The 22,053-nt window shown below is 42.1% G+C and overlaps 1 protein-coding gene across 5 annotated transcripts; it reads left to right on the top strand.

Moving 5' to 3' along the window:
- Positions 1-2,537: 2,537 nt before the first annotated feature.
- On the top strand, positions 2,538-21,437 carry LOC110508874 (schwannomin-interacting protein 1). Of its 5 annotated transcripts, none has more exons than XM_090226145.1 (7): positions 2,538-2,888; positions 7,599-7,711; positions 13,406-13,523; positions 13,779-13,982; positions 19,367-19,490; positions 19,786-19,879; positions 20,178-21,434. In XM_090226145.1, the coding sequence occupies exons 1-7, from the start codon at positions 2,538-2,540 to the stop codon at positions 20,227-20,229; spliced, it is 1,056 nt and encodes a 351-aa protein (XP_090082271.1). In that variant the 3' UTR covers positions 20,230-21,434. The 5 variants fall into 5 exon arrangements, with proteins under 5 accessions (XP_090082271.1, XP_021445419.1, XP_090082269.1 ...); XM_021589744.3 differs by lacking the exon at positions 2,538-2,888 and adding an exon at positions 4,894-5,457 and having other exon boundaries at positions 20,178-21,437; XM_021589746.3 differs by lacking the exons at positions 2,538-2,888; positions 7,599-7,711 and adding an exon at positions 12,438-12,606 and having other exon boundaries at positions 20,178-21,437.
- The last annotated feature ends 616 nt before the right edge of the window (positions 21,438-22,053 follow it).

Genomic DNA, 22,053 nt, shown 5'->3' with positions numbered 1-22,053 from the left:
GGTCTCCCAAAAGCCAACACTTACTTTGGCCGCCTTTCCTTCCAGTTCTCTGCTGCCAATGACTGGAACGAATTGTAAAAATCACTGAAGCTTGAATTTTATATCTCCCTCACTAACTTTAAGTATCAGCTGTCAGAGCAGCTTACCGATCACTGTACCTGTACACAGCCAATCTGTAAATAGCACACCCAACTACCTCATCCTCATATTGTTATTTATCATCTTGCTCTTTTGCACCCCAGTATCTCTACTTGCACATCATCATCTGCACATCTGTCATTAAATGCTATATGTAATTATTTTGCCTCGATGGCCTATTTATAGCCTTCCCTCCCTATCCTTCTACATTTGCACACACTGTACTTAGATTTTTCTATTGTGTTATTGACTCTACGTTTGTTTATGTGTAACTCTGTGTTGTTGTTTTTGTAGCACCGCTTTGCTTTATCTTGGCCAGGTCGCAGTTGTAAATGAGATCTTGTTCTTAACTGACCTACCTGGTTAATTAAAGGTTAATTAAAGGTGAAATAAAAAAAATAAAAAGACCCACTAGTTGATGCTTATTTATAAAACCCTCTTAGGCCTCATTCCCCTCTATCTGAGATATCTACTGCAGCCCTCATCCTCCACATACAACAGCCGTTCTGCCAGTCACATTCTGTTAAAGGTCCCCAAAGCACACACATCCCTGGGTCGCTTGTCTTTTCAGTTCGCTGCAGCTAGCGAATGGAACGAGCTGCAACAAACACTCAAACTGGGCAGTTTTATCCCAAACTCTTCATTCAAAGACTCAATCATGGACACTCTTACTGACAGTTGTGGCTGCTTTGTGTGATGTATTATTGTCTCTACGTTCTTGACCTTTGTGATGTTGTTTGTGCCCAATAATGTTTGTACCATATTTTGCTGCTACCAGGTTGTATTGCTACCATGATGTTGTTATGTTGTGTTGCTACCATGCTGTGTTGTCATGTGTTGCTGCCTTGCAATGTTGTTGTCTTAGGTCTCTCTTTATGTAGTGTTGTCTCTCTTGTTGTGATGTGTGTTTTGTCCTATATTTATATTGTATTTGTTTTTTATTTTTAATCCCAGGCCCCCGTCCCCGCAAGAGGCCTTTTGCCTTTTGGTAGGCCGTCATTGTAAATAAGAATTTGTTCATAACTGACTTGCCTCGTGAAATAAAGGTTAAATAAAATAAATAAATAAATAAAAATGATCTCCAAGTGTATATGACATGATACACTTCCAACACACATTTTTATACCATTCTGGTCTTGACTTTATCACTCGGAGGTGGTTTAGTCAATTGTTCAGTGAATTATGCTTGTGTTATTTTGCCAAAATAATTACTAGACTTTAGCTCAGCGGACTTACACAGTTATGTTTTACACTAACAACCTGGGTTTATACCCGGTTGGACTTTTCCCTCTTCCCTTGCTTCAATTCCACATTTTGTCCACTATGGGAGAATCTCAATTGCATACTCCTCGCATCTTCTCGCCTTGCTTCCTTCTCAAAACCCATTGAAGGAGAAGGTCAGAGGGGCGGGACCTATGGATTTTCTCATCTTCTGGATTTTTCATTTCATTTTGAGGAGGTGAGAAGAAAGGACACCGGTCTCTTCTTTGTCTTCATTGTCACCTCCAGTCGTATCATTTCCCTCCTGACGATACTGTTTGACTACACGGAGGCCCCTCTCGTTCACCCCATTCTGTCCACCACTATATATTTGCATATCTACTCTACAGAACACACACACAGACAATTGAACATCGCTGTGTCGTCATCCCTGGAATTGAGTCACAAGAACTACGGAACATGAAGTGTCAGCGTCTTTGAAAGTCTAGCATAGATCAGGGGTTTTGGTCTTCATGTATCTTTACTTGGAAGTCTTGAATGTCAGCTGGTTAGTTGCCGTAGGGCTTTGAGTCTCCGGCTCTAGTGATCCACGACGAATTCTGGAGATGACTGATATCCTTGGGCGATCACACTACATCTCTCCCTGTATCGTCCAGAAGCGGTCTTTACATCCGGCTCAATGGTTTCACTCTCGGCTCATCGCTGTCCCTCGGTGGGTTGGCATTTCGATCACTAGTCTCTTCAGAAGCAAGTGTGTCTCTGCAATGACTGTAAGTACCATTTTTTGTGTTATTTTTGGCATGGGTAATAGATATGTGATGGCATGTCAGAATTACATTATATGGCTCCATGATACTCGCATGGTAATTTGATTGTTTGCTGACCGTTCTCTGTCTTTGAGTAACACTGTCGTAGCAACACTATCGGTACTCTGTGAGCCATCACTCTGAAGGGATGTTTAAATACAGTATGTTCAGATGGAGATCCGGTCAGCTTTTTGCTGCTCTCTCAACGTCACATTAGATGTAATCACGTATGGGGGCCTATTTGTGAGCGACGTATGATGTTGCACAAATGACATCAGAGCCTAGTGTAAACCTTTGCTGTGTTGCCTAATGAGAACATTTGCATACCAAAAGCACTCCTTTATCCATCTTCATCCTCTTCCTCTCAGGAAAATGGGGGAAAGGATGGAGATAAGAATTGACCTCTATCCCAGGCCTGCCTCAGGCCCCAACCAAGAATTCAGCCCCACCACCATGCTTGAACCAGGCTCTTTCCACAGTCAGGGTCATTTAATGGAGGACTTTGACATGGATGTAGAGGAAGAGGGCTACAGGAAGAAGGTCACAGGGCAGTGGTGCGAGTGCAACAAAGATGCATGTGAGGAGATGGAGGAAGGAAGAAGAGAAAAGGGCAGAGGCAGGATGGTTAACAGTCTGAGCTGGGCTGAGGAGCTGCAGGACATTCTCATTCCTGTGGCTGAGGCTAACTGTCAAAGGAGAACAAGCAGATCATTAAACATTACTGTAAGTGCTCTCTCTCTCTCTCTCTCTCTCTTTATCTCTGTGTTATGATGGTGGTGATGAAAGATAGAGAGAGTGTGTGTGTGTGTGTGTGTGTGTGTGTGTGTGTGTGTGTGTGTGTGTGTGTGTGTGTGTGTGTGTGTGTGTGTGTGTGTACGGATTGTCCAGTTGATGGCACTGTTTTTCTTTAGTCCCTTCCACTCCAACACAGACTGAATATAACACAGCATACCTCAGCCAGCCAGTGATAGAATAGAGTAAGCAATTAGCTGGAAACTGATCCATCCTTTGACCAATCAGAGGTCATGAGGAAGTGGGGTACCATTAAAGAGTGTTGTGACACATTTATCTTGTCACTGGGTTTCAATTGTACCATGTACCACTAGTATTTCCTCTAAAACTCTTTTATAGTCACAGTATATCGCTAATAGATGAGGGGAAGTGATGGAGTATGACTCATAGGTTCATTTGTTTAATCAGCCACAGTGAGCCACTGCTGCATAGTGACACAGCAGCCTCCGTGTGTGTGTGTGTGTGTGTGTGTGTGTGTGTGTGTGTGTGTGTGTGTGTGTGTGTGTGTGTGTGTGTGTGTGTGTGTGTGTGTGTGTGTGTGTGTGTGTGTGTGTGTGTGTGTGTGTGTGTGTGTGTGTGTGTGTGTGTGTGTGTGTGTGTGTGTGTGTGTGTGCGTGCGTGCGTGCGTGCGTGCGTGCGTGCGTGCGTGTTTGCCTTCTATGTGTCTTATGATTCACTACACGAGGAATGATGGTCAAGAAAGAAGACCAATTCTCCAGGAGGAAAACAAGCAAAGTGTACACTCAAAAACATACAGGAGGAGTCCAAAGTTTGGACACACCTATTAGCCTGGTCTCGCCACCATTGATTTTGTTTGTCTTCCATTCACTCCCATCCTAATTCTTTATCTATCTCAACATGTCCTTGAATTTCTTCCTTCACATTTCTTCATCATGCCATCTTTCCGTGTCACACTCTATCAATCACGGTGTTCCCATGGTGGAATGGAGAGATAGAAAGATGGAGGTATAGAAAGACAGAGAGATTTGAGTCAGAAAAGGATATTCATATGATAGGTAAGATACATAAAAACCTCTATGTAACTGATAATCTCTTAGAAAAAAATATAAACTATTGGAATCAAGACTTAAAAATCTCTAATAATGGCACAATCTAGAGGGAAAATTGTAACATAAATAACGAAATTACAGTTAACAAAAAACGTAAGCTTAGTTCAGTATGCATTCATGTTTAAAATGTATTATAGAAGAGACGACGGCAGAGTCATGTCTTAATTGTAAAACTAACAATGACTCAATAATCCATGGCCTTCTGGGAATGCTATAAAGTCAAAAAGTTATGAGCCGAGTTAGAAAGTTGTCTGTCAGAAGTATTCCAATGTAAATCTACTTTTAATCCGTCTGTCGGTATATTTCAAGACATGGCGTATGAGGGTGCAGTGAGATACCCGATGGGTTGGACGATTCTGTTCTCGTCAATTCTCTTTATACAAAATCTATATACTTAACTGTAACTCTAGCATACATGCTTCATTATCTAAATATTGAAAGGGTGTGGGCGACGGAGAGGAACAAAATGGTGCAATTTGAGGAGATAGGTGTGAAAACAGCTGGGTCTGGGTAGGTTTGATGTATGTCAATTGTATTTTTTTATATCTTTCTTTAACTAGGCAAGTCAATTAAGAACAAATTCTTATTTACAATGACGGCCTACCCCGGTCAAACCTGGACAACGCTGGGCCAATTGTGCGCCCCCCTATGGGACTCCCAATCACTGCCAGATGTGATAGAGCCTGGATTCGAACCAGGAACTGTGGTGACACCTCTTGCACTGAGATGCAGTGCCTTCGACCACTGCGCCACTCGTGAGCCCTTTTGCTTGTGTATGTTTTGTAATGTTAAAAAATGTAAGAAAGAAAGAGAAAGGGGAATGGAGGATACAGAGAAAGAGAGAGACGGAGGAGCAGATAGCAGGTATAGAAAGCAGCAGCCATGCTAAACAGTCACACAGAGGAGAGTAGTGGAGAGCACCTATGTCTTTCCATCAGAGGAGAGTAGTGGAGAGCGCCTACGTCTTTCCATCAGAGGAGAGTAGTGGAGAGCGCCTACGTCTTTCCATCAGAGGAGAGTAGTTGAGAGCGCCTACGTCTTTCCATCAGAGGAGAGTAGTGGAGAGCGCCTACGTCTTTCCATCAGAGGAGAGTAGTGGAGAGCGCCTACGTCTTTCCATCAGAGGAGAGTAGTGGAGAGCGCCTACGTCTTTCCATCAGAGGAGAGTAGTGGAGAGCGCCTACGTCTTTCCATCAGAGGAGAGTAGTGGAGAGCGCCTACGTCTTTCCATCAGCTGAGCAGAATCTCTCCCCTCCCTCTATCCATCCCGCTCCCTCCCCCTCTCCCTCTTCTTCCTCCTCCCTTCTGCATGTAGCTGAGGCATATGAGTGGGTCTCCTGGGTCTGGCTCACTGCAGTGTATGGAAGGGTAGGGCTGCTGCCTGTACAATGTGCTGAAGAATGGTGCACCAGGAGAAACGTGTTTACCAGGTGTGTGTTTGTATGGTGTGTGTATGTTCTTGTAGTATAATGTGTTTACATGTATTGAAATACTGTATGTTAGGTTCATATAGGTATGTTAGATGAATCTGTGCGTTATGTATTTATGTGTGTGTGATTGTATCACACCAGGGTGTGTCCGTGCGTATATTTTACAAGATTGCACGTCTATTTCCGACTACATATATTAATTAGCCTGTAGTTTTTGGTTTGCCATCCTGTCTGTGTACATTTCTGCTGTTTACGTTGTTTGGGGGTGTGCATTTCTGCGTATGTGCTGCTAGGTGTATGTGTACGTGTGAGGTATGTTAGTGTTTCGCCTAGGTGGTGTGTACATTTTGGTGTGTACATTTTGCACAATGCGTGCGACTTTGTTTGAGAGTATGTTAATGCCATGCTTTTTACAGTTAAGATACCGAAAACATCATACAGTGTGTGTTGTTTATGTTTCATATGGGCTGTGGTGTAGATGGTCTATCTACCCAGTAAGACAGTACCTGGCTGTGTGTAGATGGTCTATCTACCCAGTAAGACAGTACCTGGCTGTGTGTAGATGGTCTATCTACCCAGTAAGACAGTACCTGGCTGTGTGTAGATGGTCTATCTACCCAGTAAGACAGTACCTGGCTGTGGTGTAGATGGTCTATCTACCCAGTAAGACAGTACCTGGCTGTGGTGTAGATGGTCTATCTACCCAGTAAGACAGTACCTGGCTGTGTGTAGATGGTCTATCTACCCAGTAAGACAGTACCTGGCTGTGGTGTAGATGGTCTATCTACCCAGTAAGACAGTACCTGGCTGTGTGTAGATGGTCTATCTACCCAGTAAGACAGTACCTGGCTGTGTGTAGATGGTCTATCTACCCAGTAAGACAGTACCTGGCTGTGTGTAGATGGTCTATCTACCCAGTAAGACAGTAGCTGGCTCGGTCTCCAGTGTGAGGAGACTAGAGGGGGTGGAGTGTTGGCTGCTTCTTCTACAATGGGAGCGTCCATCTGTGATTTATGACGTTACATCACAGCACCATCTAATCACTATGCGTGTGTGCGTGTGTGTGTGTGTGTGTGTGTGTGTGTACACAGCTGATGTGGCACAGTCTACAAGTGGGCTTGAGGAAGTTTGGGTAGAGTCTAAATGTGTTTGTGTGTGTGTGTGTGTGTGTGTGTGTGTGTGTGTGTGTGTGTGTGTGTGTGTGTGTGTGTGTGTGTGTGTGTGTGTAACATACATGTGTGCATACGTGTGTGATGTCCCAAACTGTGAGTGGCCCTGAGGGATGTGGGTGCAGTCACAGACTGTAAACATAAAATCTGGAAAGGAAAGTCATGTTTCCTTTGGATCTCTATCTGTGTGGTTGCAGAAGCAGGCCTCTATGAAGAAAGGATCTGTATGTCAACCTAAAAGCTATATGACACAAACAACCTGCCCAGGACACAATGTTCTTTGGATGTAGTGGGTGTAGAGTACAAACAGAAAGAACAAAAAAATAGAGATACAGGTAGATCAAAAAGTAGTCAGACATGGGAGATGGGACAGACCAGGTAAAGAGAGGAAGAGTAGAGGAGAGAGTATATGAGAGTTAAGATGACACAAGATATTAAAGACGAGGACAAAGAAAGATGAGATAAAATCAATGCGAGGTGACTGGACATTTATCTGTGTGTGTGTGTGTTCCGCCTGGCTGCGTTGCTCTTTCCCTTCTCTCCACGACTCACTGAGTCCGCAGTGATTTAGCATCCCAGCAAGTCAGATTAAAACGCTCCATCCATCCCTTCTTCTTCATCCTCCCTCCATTCCTCCACCCATCTCTTCTCTTTGTGTGCTTGTATGACCATACCCCAACTCTACATCTCTCTATTCCCTTGGTTTAAGCAATAGTATACTAAGTGCTATTCGTTGTTATACTGACTATAGTTTTCACATTTTATTTAATTGGCCCACCTACTATATATTTTAATGTTGTAGGCTATATTTTAATGTTGTCCAGTCATCTTAGTTTTCTATGCCTCTTAAAAATGCCAATGAATTAAAATCCTTCATCTTTATCATTGGGTTGATACCTGTTTATATCATCAGGATTTTTACTTCAGGTTTATTGTGGTATTGTTGTATTTTCTTCTATATGCCTCCACTAGGCCCAGAGGAATGACAGAGAGTCCATCAGGCAGAAGCTAGCCTTTGGCAGTTTCTATGACGACGAGGAGCCAGCCATCTACACCAGCTGCAACAAGAATGGCATTTCCTCCCGGTGGGTTTGTCTGATGGTGATAATGCATGAGTATACCAGATAGTGTGCGTGCATGTGTCTGTCTGCTTGCTTGTGCTCTTTGTCTGAAATAGGTAGGTTCATTTGGAATTTTGAGTTTAATTTAGTGTGTGTTGTACTATTACGAAATATGGGATCGCCCATAGTTTTAGGACAGGTTTAGCTGCTGCGGTATCAGTATGCGATAATAGCGCCATACTAAAAATATTGAGTCAGTTGTGTTGCATCCTTTCCACCACTAGATGGTGTGATGCTGTGGAGCTCAGTGAGTGTTTGACGTACTTTCTAGCGGAGGTCTAGGATCAGGTCTAGGATCAGCATTCCTTCTGTTAAAAACTGATCATCGCCTCATTCTACTCCTTGAATAGAGAGCAGAGAGGGTAGAGAAATCAATACACCCCACTCCCTATTTTTTCTTTTTGGGGCGGGACCATTCTGGTCTACTTATTTCCCCTGGTCAAAACATCTCACTGGCGAACGAGGGGGGACAATAAGAGAGTGAACGTTATTTATAATAAGGTTTACATGGAGAAAATCAGACCTCTCTGAAATAGAAATGGATAGCCCTCCCTTCAGCAAAATATATTTTCCCTAAACCCTCCCTGAAGCTTAAAAACAAATGACCCTCCCCTATACAAAAAATAATAATAAAACATCAAGTGGATAGCAGAGAACATGCTTACCGTTTAACCTCACTTCTTGGACAGACCAGAGCCTTAGATATGCAGTTTTAGAAACTGTTCTTTATCCTGTAAGCATTAGATGGCAGCGCATTAATTTTGATAGAGCAAAGAACTGCGGGCCAGAAGGTTTTGGGTTTGCAGACAAACCATGGACAAGATTAGAGGTGGAAATATCTACTTTATAGTAAAAGCATTGCTTGAATCTATCATCATGTTTGCAGGTCCGAGAAAAAATTGCCTTTTATAAAAATGTCATGCAATTCTATGCCATGTACATATTAGCTGAATCTTTTTTATTACCACACAAATTACCAAAATTACAGGCTAAGAATGCACAGAGAGATAGGCCTGTATGTTAATTTGATCATATTTCTTAATGCCAAATCAGTGTGTCGTGTTTGCAACGAAACTGTCCCTTTTTGCAAATAATTTAATCTGAGATTACATTAGGAATCTGAGCATGGTACTTTCAAAAATGAGGCCTATCTTTCCACCCCACACAGAGTAGGCCTACTGACGGAAACAAATGAGGCCTATCTTTCCACCCCACACAGAGTAGGCCTACTGACGGAAACAAATGTAAGCATTAACTGCTGGCTAACGTTACTCTTCTTCTGTTGCTTAACCCAACGAGAGAAGGTCACAAGTGTTTCCCTAAAAGCTGTCTGGGTTAAAACATACTCCAGGCCTGTTGTACAGGAAGTGAATACCTTAATCAATTGACATAATTATACTACTTCCCAAGCAAAGTCCATGTTTTGTCTCCTCGGCTATAGAAGGTTGTAGCTCTGCATCTGAAAGAAACAAAACAAAATATCCCCATATGCATCCGAGTCACGTCTTACAGCTTGTTTCTAGCATAAAGCATTGCGGGCTAAAGCACTAATGAGATCTGTTTTATTTTCTTCAAAACTAACAAGGGGTAGGCCTGTACATTTTAAAATATTCTTTAACTTTACAGCCCTTCACCGACAAGGAGGTAGGCCATTTAAAGAGTGTATGGCGGGTGGAGGAATTGACCGACAAATCTATGGATATAACAGTTTATAGCCTAATTTAATCTGTAAAACAGGTAGACCGACCTCATATTTCGTAAATAGGAAGAAACAGGCTCCAACACAAAGCCCTCTTGTCGTTAGTAAAGTCTAACTAAAATTAGGACAGTTTAAATTAATTATGCCTACTGGAATTTGACTACTTTCAGCACCATGAGCTGTCCATTTCGGATTCATTGTGCTGCGGCTGCTGCTTCAAGTTTCAGCACCACAATGTACGTTACTGAAATCTGGCTTAATTGTGAAGAGAATAACTCTGATAAATACATCAATGGCAAGAAACATATTGTTTTTATTCAAATCAGTTTTAGTTAGTAGCAAGCTATCAAAGTAGTTATCTTCACCTCTCCTTCTCAAACTGAACAGAACATAGGCTATAGACTAGTCTGCACGCAAGAGTACATTTTTTTAGACTAGGCCTAATCATCAATTATTTTCGGGAGAAGCCTTTGACTCTACTCCTGAACTGCAACCGTAGGCCTACAAAGCACAGCCATTGGTTAGGCACAGAAAAACGTTTTTTTGATCAGGAAGAGCAAACAGGCCAGGGCTCAGGGTTGTAATGTCCAATGCAGCCTAGTTTTATTTACACCATCCTAGCAGCTATCTTAGAAATACAACTTTGCTCTGTGCTTCTCCGAGCATGCACTTCGTAGCCTATAGGCTATGGATCATTTGATTGAGACCACACTAAATAGCCTATAGGCTATGGATCATTTGATTGAGACCACACTAAATAGCCTACAGGCGCACATGATAGCAGAGAATCAGAGATGAGGGGCGGAATCGGGCACACATCGATATAAATATCCTAATAAGCAACTAATTCTAAAACACTGAGAAATATAGACATTCCATCAATTACAATTACAAAATACTAAACCCTCCCCTTGACTGAAATGTAATAAGCGATGACCCTCGCCAATTTTCCTCCAGGTAACCATGCTGTAAATTCCGATCCCTCCCTAAGTAGACCAGAGCCAGGTGTTACATCTCTCACATGAGCATGCCAGATATTATGGAGGATCCATAAACACACAGGAAAAGCATGCTCACAGTACACAGAACCAAAATATAAACACAACAGTTTTGCTCCCATGTTTCATGAGCTGAAATAACATTTCCCAGAAATATACCATACAAAAAAAAGCTTATTTCTCTAAAATTGTGTACACAAATGTTTACATCCCTGTTAGTGAGCATGGCCAAGATAATCCATCCACCTGACAGATGTGGCATATCAAGAAGCTAATTAAACAGCATGATCAATACACAGGTGGACCTTGTGCTGGGGACAATAAAAGGCCACTCTAAAATGTGTAGTTTTGTCACACAACACAATGCCATAGATGTCTCAAGTTTTGAGGCAGCGTGCAATTGGCATGCTGACTGCAGGAATGTCCAACAGAGCTGTTGCCAGAGAATTGGATGTTAATTTCTCTACCATAAGCCGCCTCCAACGTTGTTTTAGAGAATTTGGCAGTACGTCCAACCGGCCTCACAACCGCAGACCATGTAACCACGCCATCCTAGGACCTCCACATTGGGCTTCTTCACCTGCGGGGTTGTCTGAGACCAGCCACCCAGACAGCTGTTGAAACTGAAAAGTATTTATGTCTGTAATAAAGCACTTTTGTGGGGAAAACCTAATTCTGATTGGCTGGGCCTGGCTCCCAAATGCCCTCCCAGGCCCACCCATGGCTGCGACACTGCCCAGTTATGTGAAATCCATAGATTAGGGCCGAGTGAATTTATTTCAATTGACTGATTTCCTTATATGAACTGTAACTCAGTAAAATCGTTAAAATTGTTGCATGTTGCTTTTATATTTGTGTTCATTATAATTACCAAGCCATTGAGCGAGTTACCTCCGGGCAACAACAGAACCACTGGCCTAAGGGACAGGGGGATGTTTGGGATTGGCCCTTTGTCTGGAAGCAGCAGATGCATTTTAACATTTTATATTCATGTCAGAGTGTTAGTTTATCCTCCCTGAAATGAGTCATTTAAGAGGAGAAAATCCCACAGGGGGAGACAAGAAAATGTATAGAGAAAGAGCTTCCCGGAAAGCTACATTGTTTTCTCTGTTTTTCACCCAGTAACAGTAACACCAGAACTTCATTCTAAAGGGCAAGACGAGAGTCATTGACTGTAAATGGCTGAACGGGGAAGCATACAGATGTAATAAGCATACAGCACATGCACACACACACTGATCAATGTAATCTTCTCACACTGACTCATAAATACTCATCAGCTCATAGCATAGTGCAAACACACAAAAACAAATGCACAATGTCACTTAATAACCTTCCCAGGGACTGTGGTTGAAAATTATCCGGCTGGCTAAAACCGGCACTTTTACTGAAACGTTGATTAATGTGCAGTGTCCCTGTAAAAAATAAAATAAACTCAAACTTCAAATGACACAAATGTCACACACTAAAATACTGTGCATTCACACCACTGAACCCACAAACCCAAAGCAAACTACACCCACACACTAGGTTTATGAGTATAGACACACAAGGTTACGCCATGCCTTCAGAAACGGCAAGTCTCTCTGACGAGTGAACTTGAGTACCTACACCTACACATTTTCCTGGAAAAAGGGTTGGTGTTTATCCTAAATAAAGGGGACCGCCCCTTTTCAGTCCAGTTTAGGGAAGTGCTCATCTGTCTGTGGTCAAGCTACTGGAAATAAAGAAGTGTTGCCTCTTTCTGTCCACTGTTCCTATTGAACGTTCTCTAGTCACATGACCCGTAATAGAGGTCAAAGTGTACCTACCGGTACATTGTAAGGTGGAAATTCCAATGTTAGCATTGCTAACAGGCTTTTAGGGGTTGAGTGCGGTTCCTATTCCTACTTTGAAGCAAGGAGTCTAGGTTTCTACCACATTCTCACATCTTGTTTAGTGAGAGCTTCTTGAATGAATGACGTATGGACTGTTATGGTGACTGAAAAGTCTTGCTTACTGAAGGTGACTGAGAGTCTGTTTGACTCGTCATCACTGTGGCTGAGAGATTTCAATGGTTCCAATTATTTTGTCATTTTATGGGTCTGGTTGTTTAATTTACCTTTTTGTTATTGCTTGTGACGATATATGATGTTACCAAACGAAACCGCACAATGCCCAAGGTAACATAGTAAACAAAAATCCGGGACACTCAAGTTAGTATAATATGTTACTGTTGGTATGGTTGCATAAGACAGAAGGTAAATACAGCGAACTTCTAGCAACCCAAAGGCTGTGTGTTCGAATCTCATCATGGACAACTTTAGCAGTTTAGCTAATTAGCAACTTACTACTTTTTAGCCACTTTGGAACTATTTAGCATGTTAGCTAACCGTTTCCCTAACCCTAACCTTAACCCTTTAACCTAACTACTAACCCTAACTCCTGGTCTAGCTAATGTTAGCAACAACATTTCGGGAATTCCTAAAATATCATACGTTCGGTTACTGGCCCAATGCTCTTCACAGCTAGGCTACCTGCCGCCTCTATAACTGGGTTACTGGTGTAAAAGCAATAGCTCCACCTTTCATGTTTTTGAAAGTCAGACCTCAGGTTAGCGAAGGACAGTGAATGAAATGCAGCCAGGATTTGTAGAGGTTATATGGATCAGGGGTAGGGTTATATGGATCAGGGGTAGGGTTATATGGATCAGGGGTGGGGTTATATGGATCAGGGGTGGGGTTATATGGATCAGGGGTGGGGTTATATGGATCAGGGTAGGGTTATATGGATCAGGGGTGGGGTTATATGGATACATTTGGAATTGAGCGATTATCTCGCCCCCTTGCTTCATCTAACTGTATGCCTCTCACTCCTGCTCCCCTTTTTTCAGGCTGTGATTTGATTGTTCAATCTATCTCTCCCCCTCTCCTTTTCTATCTCCTTTTCTATCTCCCGTCCCTCTCTCTCTCTCACTGTCAGGCCTCAAAGCGGTGTGAATCTGCAGGTGTGTTTTGTGAATGACAGCAACAGTGACAAGGACAGCGATGCAGAGGACAGCAGGACAGAGACCAGCCTGGACACGCCGCTGTCACCTGTGGTACACGCTAAAGATGTAGATGTGTGTGTGGCGTGTGTTCTCATTCACACAACTGATACTTTGGAACCTGACATAACAGGACTAAACAGGAGAAAAATAAGCTAATTGACTGTGGAATGTGTGTGTGAGCACACACACCAATGTGTTTGGGTTTGATGACTATGAAGTATGCATGTATTTACATTACAATCTATGATTCTGTATAACTAGCATGTGTATGTGTACTTACTGTGATGTATGTGTGCGTCCATCCAGAGCAAGCAGAGTTCATCCCTGTCGGACCGGGACACGGGAGAGGAGGACTCAGACCCCCTGGAGGATTGTGGCTTCTGGCGGGTGCAGCGGCGGCTCCAAGAGGAGGCACGGGTGGCCCTGGCGTTGGCTCGCCCTATGGCCCGCATGCAGGTAGAGGTGGAGAGACAGATCCAGATCCACCGCCGCTCGCCTGTCGCCGACCTGGTCAGTGTGTGTGTTGTAGACCTGTCATTTCTGATAAGTTGACTTGGCTGGAGAGAGAGGACACTTGAGGCCATGGTGCAGTCAGAATAACACATTTAATACCTAGGGTGGTGTAGCGGTCTAAGCCGCAGCTTAAGGCACACATGTCTAGTGTTGACATAGCTTAGAATTAAGGCTACTGCCCTTTGACACAACCTCTATCTTTCCCCATGTCAGAAAAATATGTATTTAGAATTATTCTGGGTACATGCATTTACATTAAATATGCAAGATGCGAGATCAAGTTACATCTTAGATGCAAGGGCATAGTACAAAATGAATAGCATGGTATTTCCGTTTACAGTTGTTGGTGTTAAAAGCACTTGCTAAAAAGCCCTATAATGTAATGGCTAAGAAGCCAATTATTCTCAAGATCAGATGTTGGTTGAAATGAAACTGATACCACTTTCAGTCAAACAATGAGAACAATGAGACTTTTTCATGTTTCCTGGTACAGAGAGTGAAATTCTGCCGTCTCAGCCAGTTCCAGATTGGATTGTCATGAGTTCCTGAGGCCTTTGAGAACTCTTTCCTGTGTGATCTGAGGCCCAGGGTGATGGAAAAACACTTGTACTTCAAACCATTTGAACTTACACTACCGTTCAAAAGTTTGGGGTCACTTAGAAATGTCCTTGTTTTTGAAAGAAAAGCACATTTTTTGTCCTTTAAAATAACATCAAATTGATCAGAAATACAGTGTAGACATTGTTAATGTTGTAAATGACTTGTAGCTGGAAACGGCTGATTTTTAATGGAATATCTACATTATTGTACAAAGGCCCATTATCAGCAACCATCACTCTTGTGTTCCAATGGCACGTTGTGTTAGCTAATCCAAGTTTATCATTTGAAAAGGCTAATTGATAATTAGAAAACCCTTTTGCAATTATATTAGCACAGCTGAAAACTGTTGTACTGATTAAAGAAGCAATGAAACTGGCCTTCTTTAGACTAGTTTCTTCTGAAACTCGTCAGTCTATTCTTGTTCTGAGAAATGAAGGCTATTCCATGCAAGAAATTGCCAATGAACTGAAGATCTCGTACAACGCTGTGTACTACTCCCTTCACAGAACAGAGCAAACTGGCTCTAACCAGAATAGAAGGAGTGGGATGCCCCGGTGCATAACTGAGCAAGAGGACAAGGACATTAGTGTCTAGTTTGAGAAACAGATGCCTCACAAGTCCTCAACTGGCAACTTCATTAAATAGTATCCGCAAAACACCAGTCTCAACATCAACAGTGAAGAGGTGACTCCGGGATGCTGGCCTTGCTGGCCTTCTACCCTCTGAGTCGGGAAGCAAGTACAGGGAGTGAGTGTTTTAATAAATAAAACTATAAACACAAAACGCAAACAACGCCCCAACATGAAACAGAGTCAATAACACCTGAGGAAAGAACCAAGGGGAGTGACAGATATAGCAAAGATAATCAAGGAGGTGATGGAGTCCAGGTTAGTGTCATGAGGTGCTGGTGCGCTTGACGATGGGGACAGGTGTGCGGGATAATCAGCACCCTGATGACCTAGAGGCCAGAGAGGGAGTATACGTGACATATTCCATTAAAAATCAGCAGTTTCCAGCTACAATAGTCATTTACAACATTAACATTGTCTACACTGTATTTCTGATCAATTTGATGTTATTTTAATGGACAAAAAACATGCTTTTCTTTCAAAAACAAGAACATTTCTAAGTGACCCCAAACGTCTGAATGGTAGTGTATGTGCAAGCAATTAACGTATGTGCAAGCAATTAACTTATGAGCAAGCAGGTTACTCTTATTATGATTGCAAACAAAGATAATTAGGATATGGCATCCGGATTGGATTGTCCTCCGTCCTCAGTGTGTGTGTGTGACTATGTGTGTGTGACTATGACAGTGTGCGTGCAAGAGGCCTGACAGGCAGCCGTGGCGGGACAGTGCGTTTATTAGCCTCAGCTGGTCGACCTAGTAATTTACTGGAATAAACTTGGTAGTCGACTTAGTGCTTTTTTGGAACAAGCTTTAGCACTTCTAAGAAATTGGGAGCTACCTAGATGTAATTTTTTATATTTTCCCCGCCCCAAAGATTGTGGTGAATGAGTTGTAAATACGACCATACAGTCATTGTGTGTCAGACCGAGTGAATTCCCCCCTGACTGGAGTTTTACTGAACTTGTTGATGTGTGTGTCAGTACCTAAACAAACAATGGTGAGATGATGGCATTTAAGTTGCCCCGGTCTAAAGAAACTGCTCTGAGATCAGGACAACAGAAAGGATTGAATTATTTGCATATAGAGTGCATTCAGAAATTATTCACACCCCTTGACTTTTTCCACATTTTGTTGTGTTACAGCCTGAATTTAGAATGGATTAAATTGAGATGTTGTGTCACTGTCCTACACACAATACCCCATAAAGTCCAAATGGAATTATGTTTTTATTTATTTATTTACCAATTCATTAAAAATCAAAAGCTGAAATGTCTTGAGTCAATAAGTATACAACCCCTTTATTATGGCAAGCCTAAATAAGTTCAGGAGTAAAAATGTGCTTAAGAAGTCACATAATAAGTTGCATGGACTCACTGTGTGCAATAATAGTGTTTAACATATTTTTTTACGACTACTTCATCGCCACACCCCACACATACAATTATCTGCAAGGTCCCTCAGTCAAGCAGTGAATTTCAAACACAGATTCAACCACAAAGACCAAGGAGGTTTTCCAATGCCTCGCAAAGAAGGGCACCTATTGATAGATGAGTAAAACATAAAATAAAAATCAGACATTGAATATCTTTCATCATGATGAAATTATTTATTACACTTTGGATGGTGTATGAATACACACAGTCACTACAAAGATACAGACGTCCTTCCTAACTCCCTTGCCAAAGAGGAAGGAAGCCACTTAGGGATTTCACCATGAGGCCAATGGTGACTTTAAAACAGTTACAGAGTTTAATGGCTGTGATAGGAGAAAACTGAGGATGAAACAACAACATTTTAGTTACTCCACAATATTAACCTAAATGACAGAGTGAAAAGAAGGAAACCTGGACTGGAAAAAAAGATTCAAAAACATGCATCCTGTGTGCAATAAGGCACTAAGGTAAAACTGCAGAAAATGTGGCAAAGAAAATGACTTAATGTCCTGAATACAAAGCATTGTGTTTGGTGCAAATCCAACACAACACATCACTGAGTACCGCTCTTCATATTTTCAAGCATTCTGGTGGCTGCATCATGTTATGAGTATGCTTGTCATCAGCAAGGACTAGGGAGTATTTTAGAAATGGAATATAGCTAACCACAGGCAAAATCCTAGAGAAAAACCTGGTTCAGTCTGCTTTCCAACAGACACTGGGAGACATTCACCTTTCAGCAGGACAATAACCTAAAACACAAGGTCAAATATACACTGGAGTTGCTTACCAAGACGACATTGAATGTTCCTGAGTGGTCTAGTTACAGTTGTGACTTAAATCGGTTTGAAAATCTATGGCAAGACTTGAAAATGGCTGTTTAGTAATGATCAACAACCAACTTGACAGAGCTTGAAGATTTTAAATAATGTGAAAAATGATGTGCAAGTATTGTGCAATCCAGGTGTGCAAAGCTCTTTGACATTAGAGAATTTCGTGTGTAAAATTGATAACAAAAAAAGACATTTAAATCCATTTCAATCCCACTTTTTAACACACACAAAATGTGGAAAAAGTTGGGGGTGTGAATACTTTTTGAAAGCACTGTAATCACCCTAACCCCAAAGGCCCAAATACAGTGCATTCGGAAATTATTCAGACAACTTCACTTTTTTCCACATTTTGATAACGTTTTAGAAATTTGTGCGATTTGAAAAATATATTTTATTTTTTTTTTCCACTGAAATATCACATTTACATAAGTATTCAGACTCTTTACTCAGTACTTTGTTGAAGCACCTTTTGCAGCGATTACAGCCTTGAGTCTTCTTGGGTATGATGCTACAAGCTTGGCACACCTGCATTTGGAGAGTTTCTCCCGTTCTTCTCTGCAGATCCTCTCAAGCTCTGTCAGGTTGGATGGGGAGGGTCGCTTCACATCTATTTTCAGGTCTCTCCAGAGATCTTCGATCGGGATCAAGTCCAGACTTTGGCTGGGCCACTCAAGGACATTCAGAGACTTGTCCGAAGCCACTCCTGCGTTTTCTTAGCTGTGTGCTTAGGGTCGTTATCCTGTTGGAAGGCGAACCTTCGCCCCATTCTGAGGTCCTGAGTAGGTTTTCATTAAGGATCTCTCTGTACTTTGCTCCGTTCATCTTTCCTTTGATCCTGATTAGTCTCCCAGTCCCTGCCACTGAAAAACATCCCCACAGCAGGATGCTGCCACCGCCATGCTTCACTGTAGGAATGATGACAGGTTTCCTTCAGACGTGATGCTTGGCATTCAGGCCAAAGAGTTCAATCTTGGTTTCATCAGACCAGAGAATCTTGTTTCTCATGGTCTGAGAGTCATTTAAGTGCCTTTTTGCAAACTCCAAGCGGGCTGTCATGTGCCTTTTACTGAGGAGTGGCTTCAATCTGGCCACTCTACCATAAAAGCCTGATTGGGGGAGTGCTGCAGAGATGGTTGTCCTTCTGGAAGGGTCACCCATCTCTACAGAGGAACTCTGGTGCTCTGTCAGAGTGACCATCGGGTTCTTGGTCACCTCCCTCCCCCAATTGCTCAGTTTGGCCGGGTGGCCAGCTCTAGGAAGAATCTTGGTGGTTCCAAACTTCTTGCATTTAAGAATGATGGAGGCCAGTGGGTTCTTGGGGTCTTTCAATGGTGTAGAAAGTTTTTGGTACCCTTCCCCATATCTGTGCCTCGACACAATACTGTCTCTGACCTCATGTCTTGATTTTTGCTCTGAAATGAACTGTCAACTGTGGGACCTTATATTGACTGCTTTTTGCCTTTCAAAATCATGTCCAATCAATTGAATTTACCACAGGTGGACTCCAATCAAGTTGTAGAAATAACTCAAAGATGATCTCAAGGATGATCAATGGAAACAGGATCCACCTGAGCTCAATTTCGAGTTTCATTGCAAAGGGTCTGAATACTTACATAAATAAGGTATACATGTATCTGTTATTTATTTTATTTTTTGCAAAAATTCAAAAAAAAAACTGTTTTGCTTTTTCATTATGGGTATAGTAGATTGAGGATTTTTTTTTTATAAAATAATTTAGAATAAGGCTGTAACATAACAAAATGTAGAGAAACTCAAGGCTGCACTGTATGTTGCCTTGTTTCTCTCTAAACATGACTGTACCTAATGTTCCCCTGCTTGTCTAGTTAATGTTCTAACGTTGTCCCCATGTCTGTTTGTGTGCAGCTGCCCCACCTGCCCCATATCAGCGAGGGTCTGATGAAGAGGAGTCTGAGGAGGGGAGACATGAGGGACATGAGCCTGGGCCAGCTTCAGGTCATCACCAACGATCTGCACTCGCAGATACAGAGTGAGTACACACACGTACGTATGCACACGCACCACCGGAGGCTGGTGAGGGGAGGACGGCTCATAATAATGTCTGGAATGGAATAAATGGAATGGTATTAAAACCCATAGAATGCATGTGTTTGATACTATTCCATGAATTCCTTTCCAGCCATTACTATGAGCCCGTCCTCCCCAATTAAGGTGGCCCAAGCCACCTGTGGTACACACCCTATCTACCTTTCATCACCACCATCATAACTCTGTTGTTCCAGGGGCTATGAGGATGTTAAGATAACGTTGTGGTGATGTTGCAGGCCTGAATGAGGAGCTGGTGCAGCTGCTGCTAATGAGAGATGAGCTCCATGTGGAGCAGGACGCCATGCTGGTGGACATAGAGGACCTGACCAGGTGAAGATCATATTGTACAGTACTGTGAACATAGAAGCACACACACACACACACACACACACACACGCACACATACACACACACACACACACACACACACACACAAACACTTGCGCACCAACACCACTAATAGCACCACCATTAGGCCTCTGTAGTAACCTTAGTTCTGGAGGTCAAATGCCATGGAAAGTCTACGCTAACATACAATCTTCTGAAAACAAACTAGTCTTTTTTAAAAAGGATCTAATGATGATTTTTCATGCATGTACCTGTTATTTGTTGTTCTCTCTTGTCACAGGCATGCTCAGAGCCTCCAGAGACACATGGCAGAGAAAACCCTCTCCAAATAAAACCCATAGTCACCTGTCCCCATCATCACCTATGTCACATGACAGCCAGAACCAACTCAGAGCAGTGGTCAACAACCCTGGTCCTGGAGACCAATAAGGCATGCAGGGTTTTGTTCCAGGTCAGCACTTTCACACCTGATTTAACTGATTAATACCTTTAATGACTAGGCAAATGGTTGATTCAGGGTTGTTTTAGTGCTGGAACAAAAGCCTGGATATGCTTTAACTCTCCAGAACGAGGGTTGTTGTCCACGGCTACAGAGGGACCAAACCCAACCGGGAGTCATACAAAGTCCTGAGTTTTAAGAGTTCAGGCAAAACTCCGGGCCCCAGTCATAAACCATGTGTGGTAGTGACAGTTTGATCACAGAAGATGACTAGGGTTCTGTTTGTTGCCCCGCTCAGCCAGTCGTGGTGCTTTGTAGAATACTAAACACACATAGCTGTTTGTGCTGTTGCTAAGAAATTAGCTCCTAGGCTTCCCAGTGTATAAACATTGTGGCAACTACACAGATCTTGTATGAATAATTTATACACACAAATGGATGTAGTCCAGCTGTTGTTGCATAATTCCACCTGTTTAAACATTCTGATGTTTTGAAGCTTTACTGGTTGATCCTTGATTTTGCCAAATGTTTACAGACAGATTGCAATGACCTTTTGTCTGCACTTTAAATTAAATGGAAGATAAGAGTCCTTTTGGTGTTTTTTGTGGCAGAGTTCAAATAATGGGGGTGCTTAACTAATATTGATACCCATATGTTCAAAATATTAACAGATTTTTAGGGCGCGACCAAAGGTCAGTGTGTAATTCGATCCCTGCTTTGTGACCCAAATGCTACTCCACAGAAAAAACAATTATTTTAAGACAAAATATTATTGACAAAGTCAAATCTCAATGGTTAAGAACTAAAGATGTCTGAGCTGACTGTTCTTGACACTGGTAAAGTGATAGCTGGTCGGTCTGGACTAAATAAAGAACCCGTTGCTGAGCAGGAAAGAGACTTGGATGCCTTGTGGCCTGGCTCAAGATGGCATCTTTGTTCAGTATGATTAGTCCATCTTCAGCATTTAGAGAGTGTCATTTTCCATCAGCTCTTTTTATTTATTTATTATTCTCTGTCGTATTATACTAAGGTCCTTCAACCGTATTATGCTGCATTCTGAAAACGTTTTGTGTACAGAGATTAAAATTATGGATAAACGTTTGAAGTGCGTGTCTTCATTAGTTCAATGTTGTGTTCTTATGGTCAGTATTGATAGCCATCTGAACCAGATCTAACTGACAGTAGATGAGACAGTCCAAATGAATGAATGAATTGTACAGAAGGATGCTTGAGGGACCTAAGAAGGCTACATTAGCCTACATGTGCCTTATAAATATATATAAACACATAAAACCTATAAATACAAACCAAACTACAAATTGGATAAGGTTAGGGTAGCCTACTAGCTATTTTCTTCTACGGGTGTTAACAATTACATAATTAAATTGGCATTAATGCTATGACATATCTGAATATAGGCAAGTGACTGTTGCATGTGTGTGCAAAACAGGCAGTTTCTTCCCTATTTTCTCATGTTGCACTACAATGCTCCAAACACTTATGTTATTGAGTTTTGGCCATAGTGAAAGGCAATACTGAATCATTACCTAGACCTAGGCCTAGCCAACCATTAGAGAGCAGAGGAGGCGACCACATATTTTCTACCAAACTGTGAGAAACTGCTGTGGTTATAGTGGCCACAAACAAAACATCTAATACAATCAACTCAACTGCAGTTAATGTTAATTCCAGTTCCACTCTGGGAAAACGTTTCATT

The sequence above is a fragment of the Oncorhynchus mykiss genome, chromosome 28 (genome assembly GCF_057628025.1).
Source record: "Oncorhynchus mykiss isolate SJ-2025 chromosome 28, ASM5762802v1, whole genome shotgun sequence".
Taxonomy (NCBI): domain Eukaryota; kingdom Metazoa; phylum Chordata; class Actinopteri; order Salmoniformes; family Salmonidae; genus Oncorhynchus; species Oncorhynchus mykiss.
The sequence above is the reverse complement of the archived record's forward strand: the minus strand, read 5'-3'. Positions and strand labels throughout refer to the sequence as shown.

What these genes read in the sequence shown, in the direction of transcription:
- LOC110508874 (XM_090226145.1), top strand. Translation starts at nt 2,538, where the DNA reads ATGGGGGAAAGGATGGAGATAAGAATTGACCTCTATCCCAGGCCTGCC. An exon ending in GCAGATCATTAAACATTACT is followed by an intron (nt 2,889 to 7,598) that starts GTAAGTGCTCTC and finishes TGCCTCCACTAG; the next exon opens with GCCCAGAGGAATGACAGAGA. An exon ending in AAGAATGGCATTTCCTCCCG is followed by an intron (nt 7,712 to 13,405) that starts GTGGGTTTGTCT and finishes TCTCACTGTCAG; the next exon opens with GCCTCAAAGCGGTGTGAATC.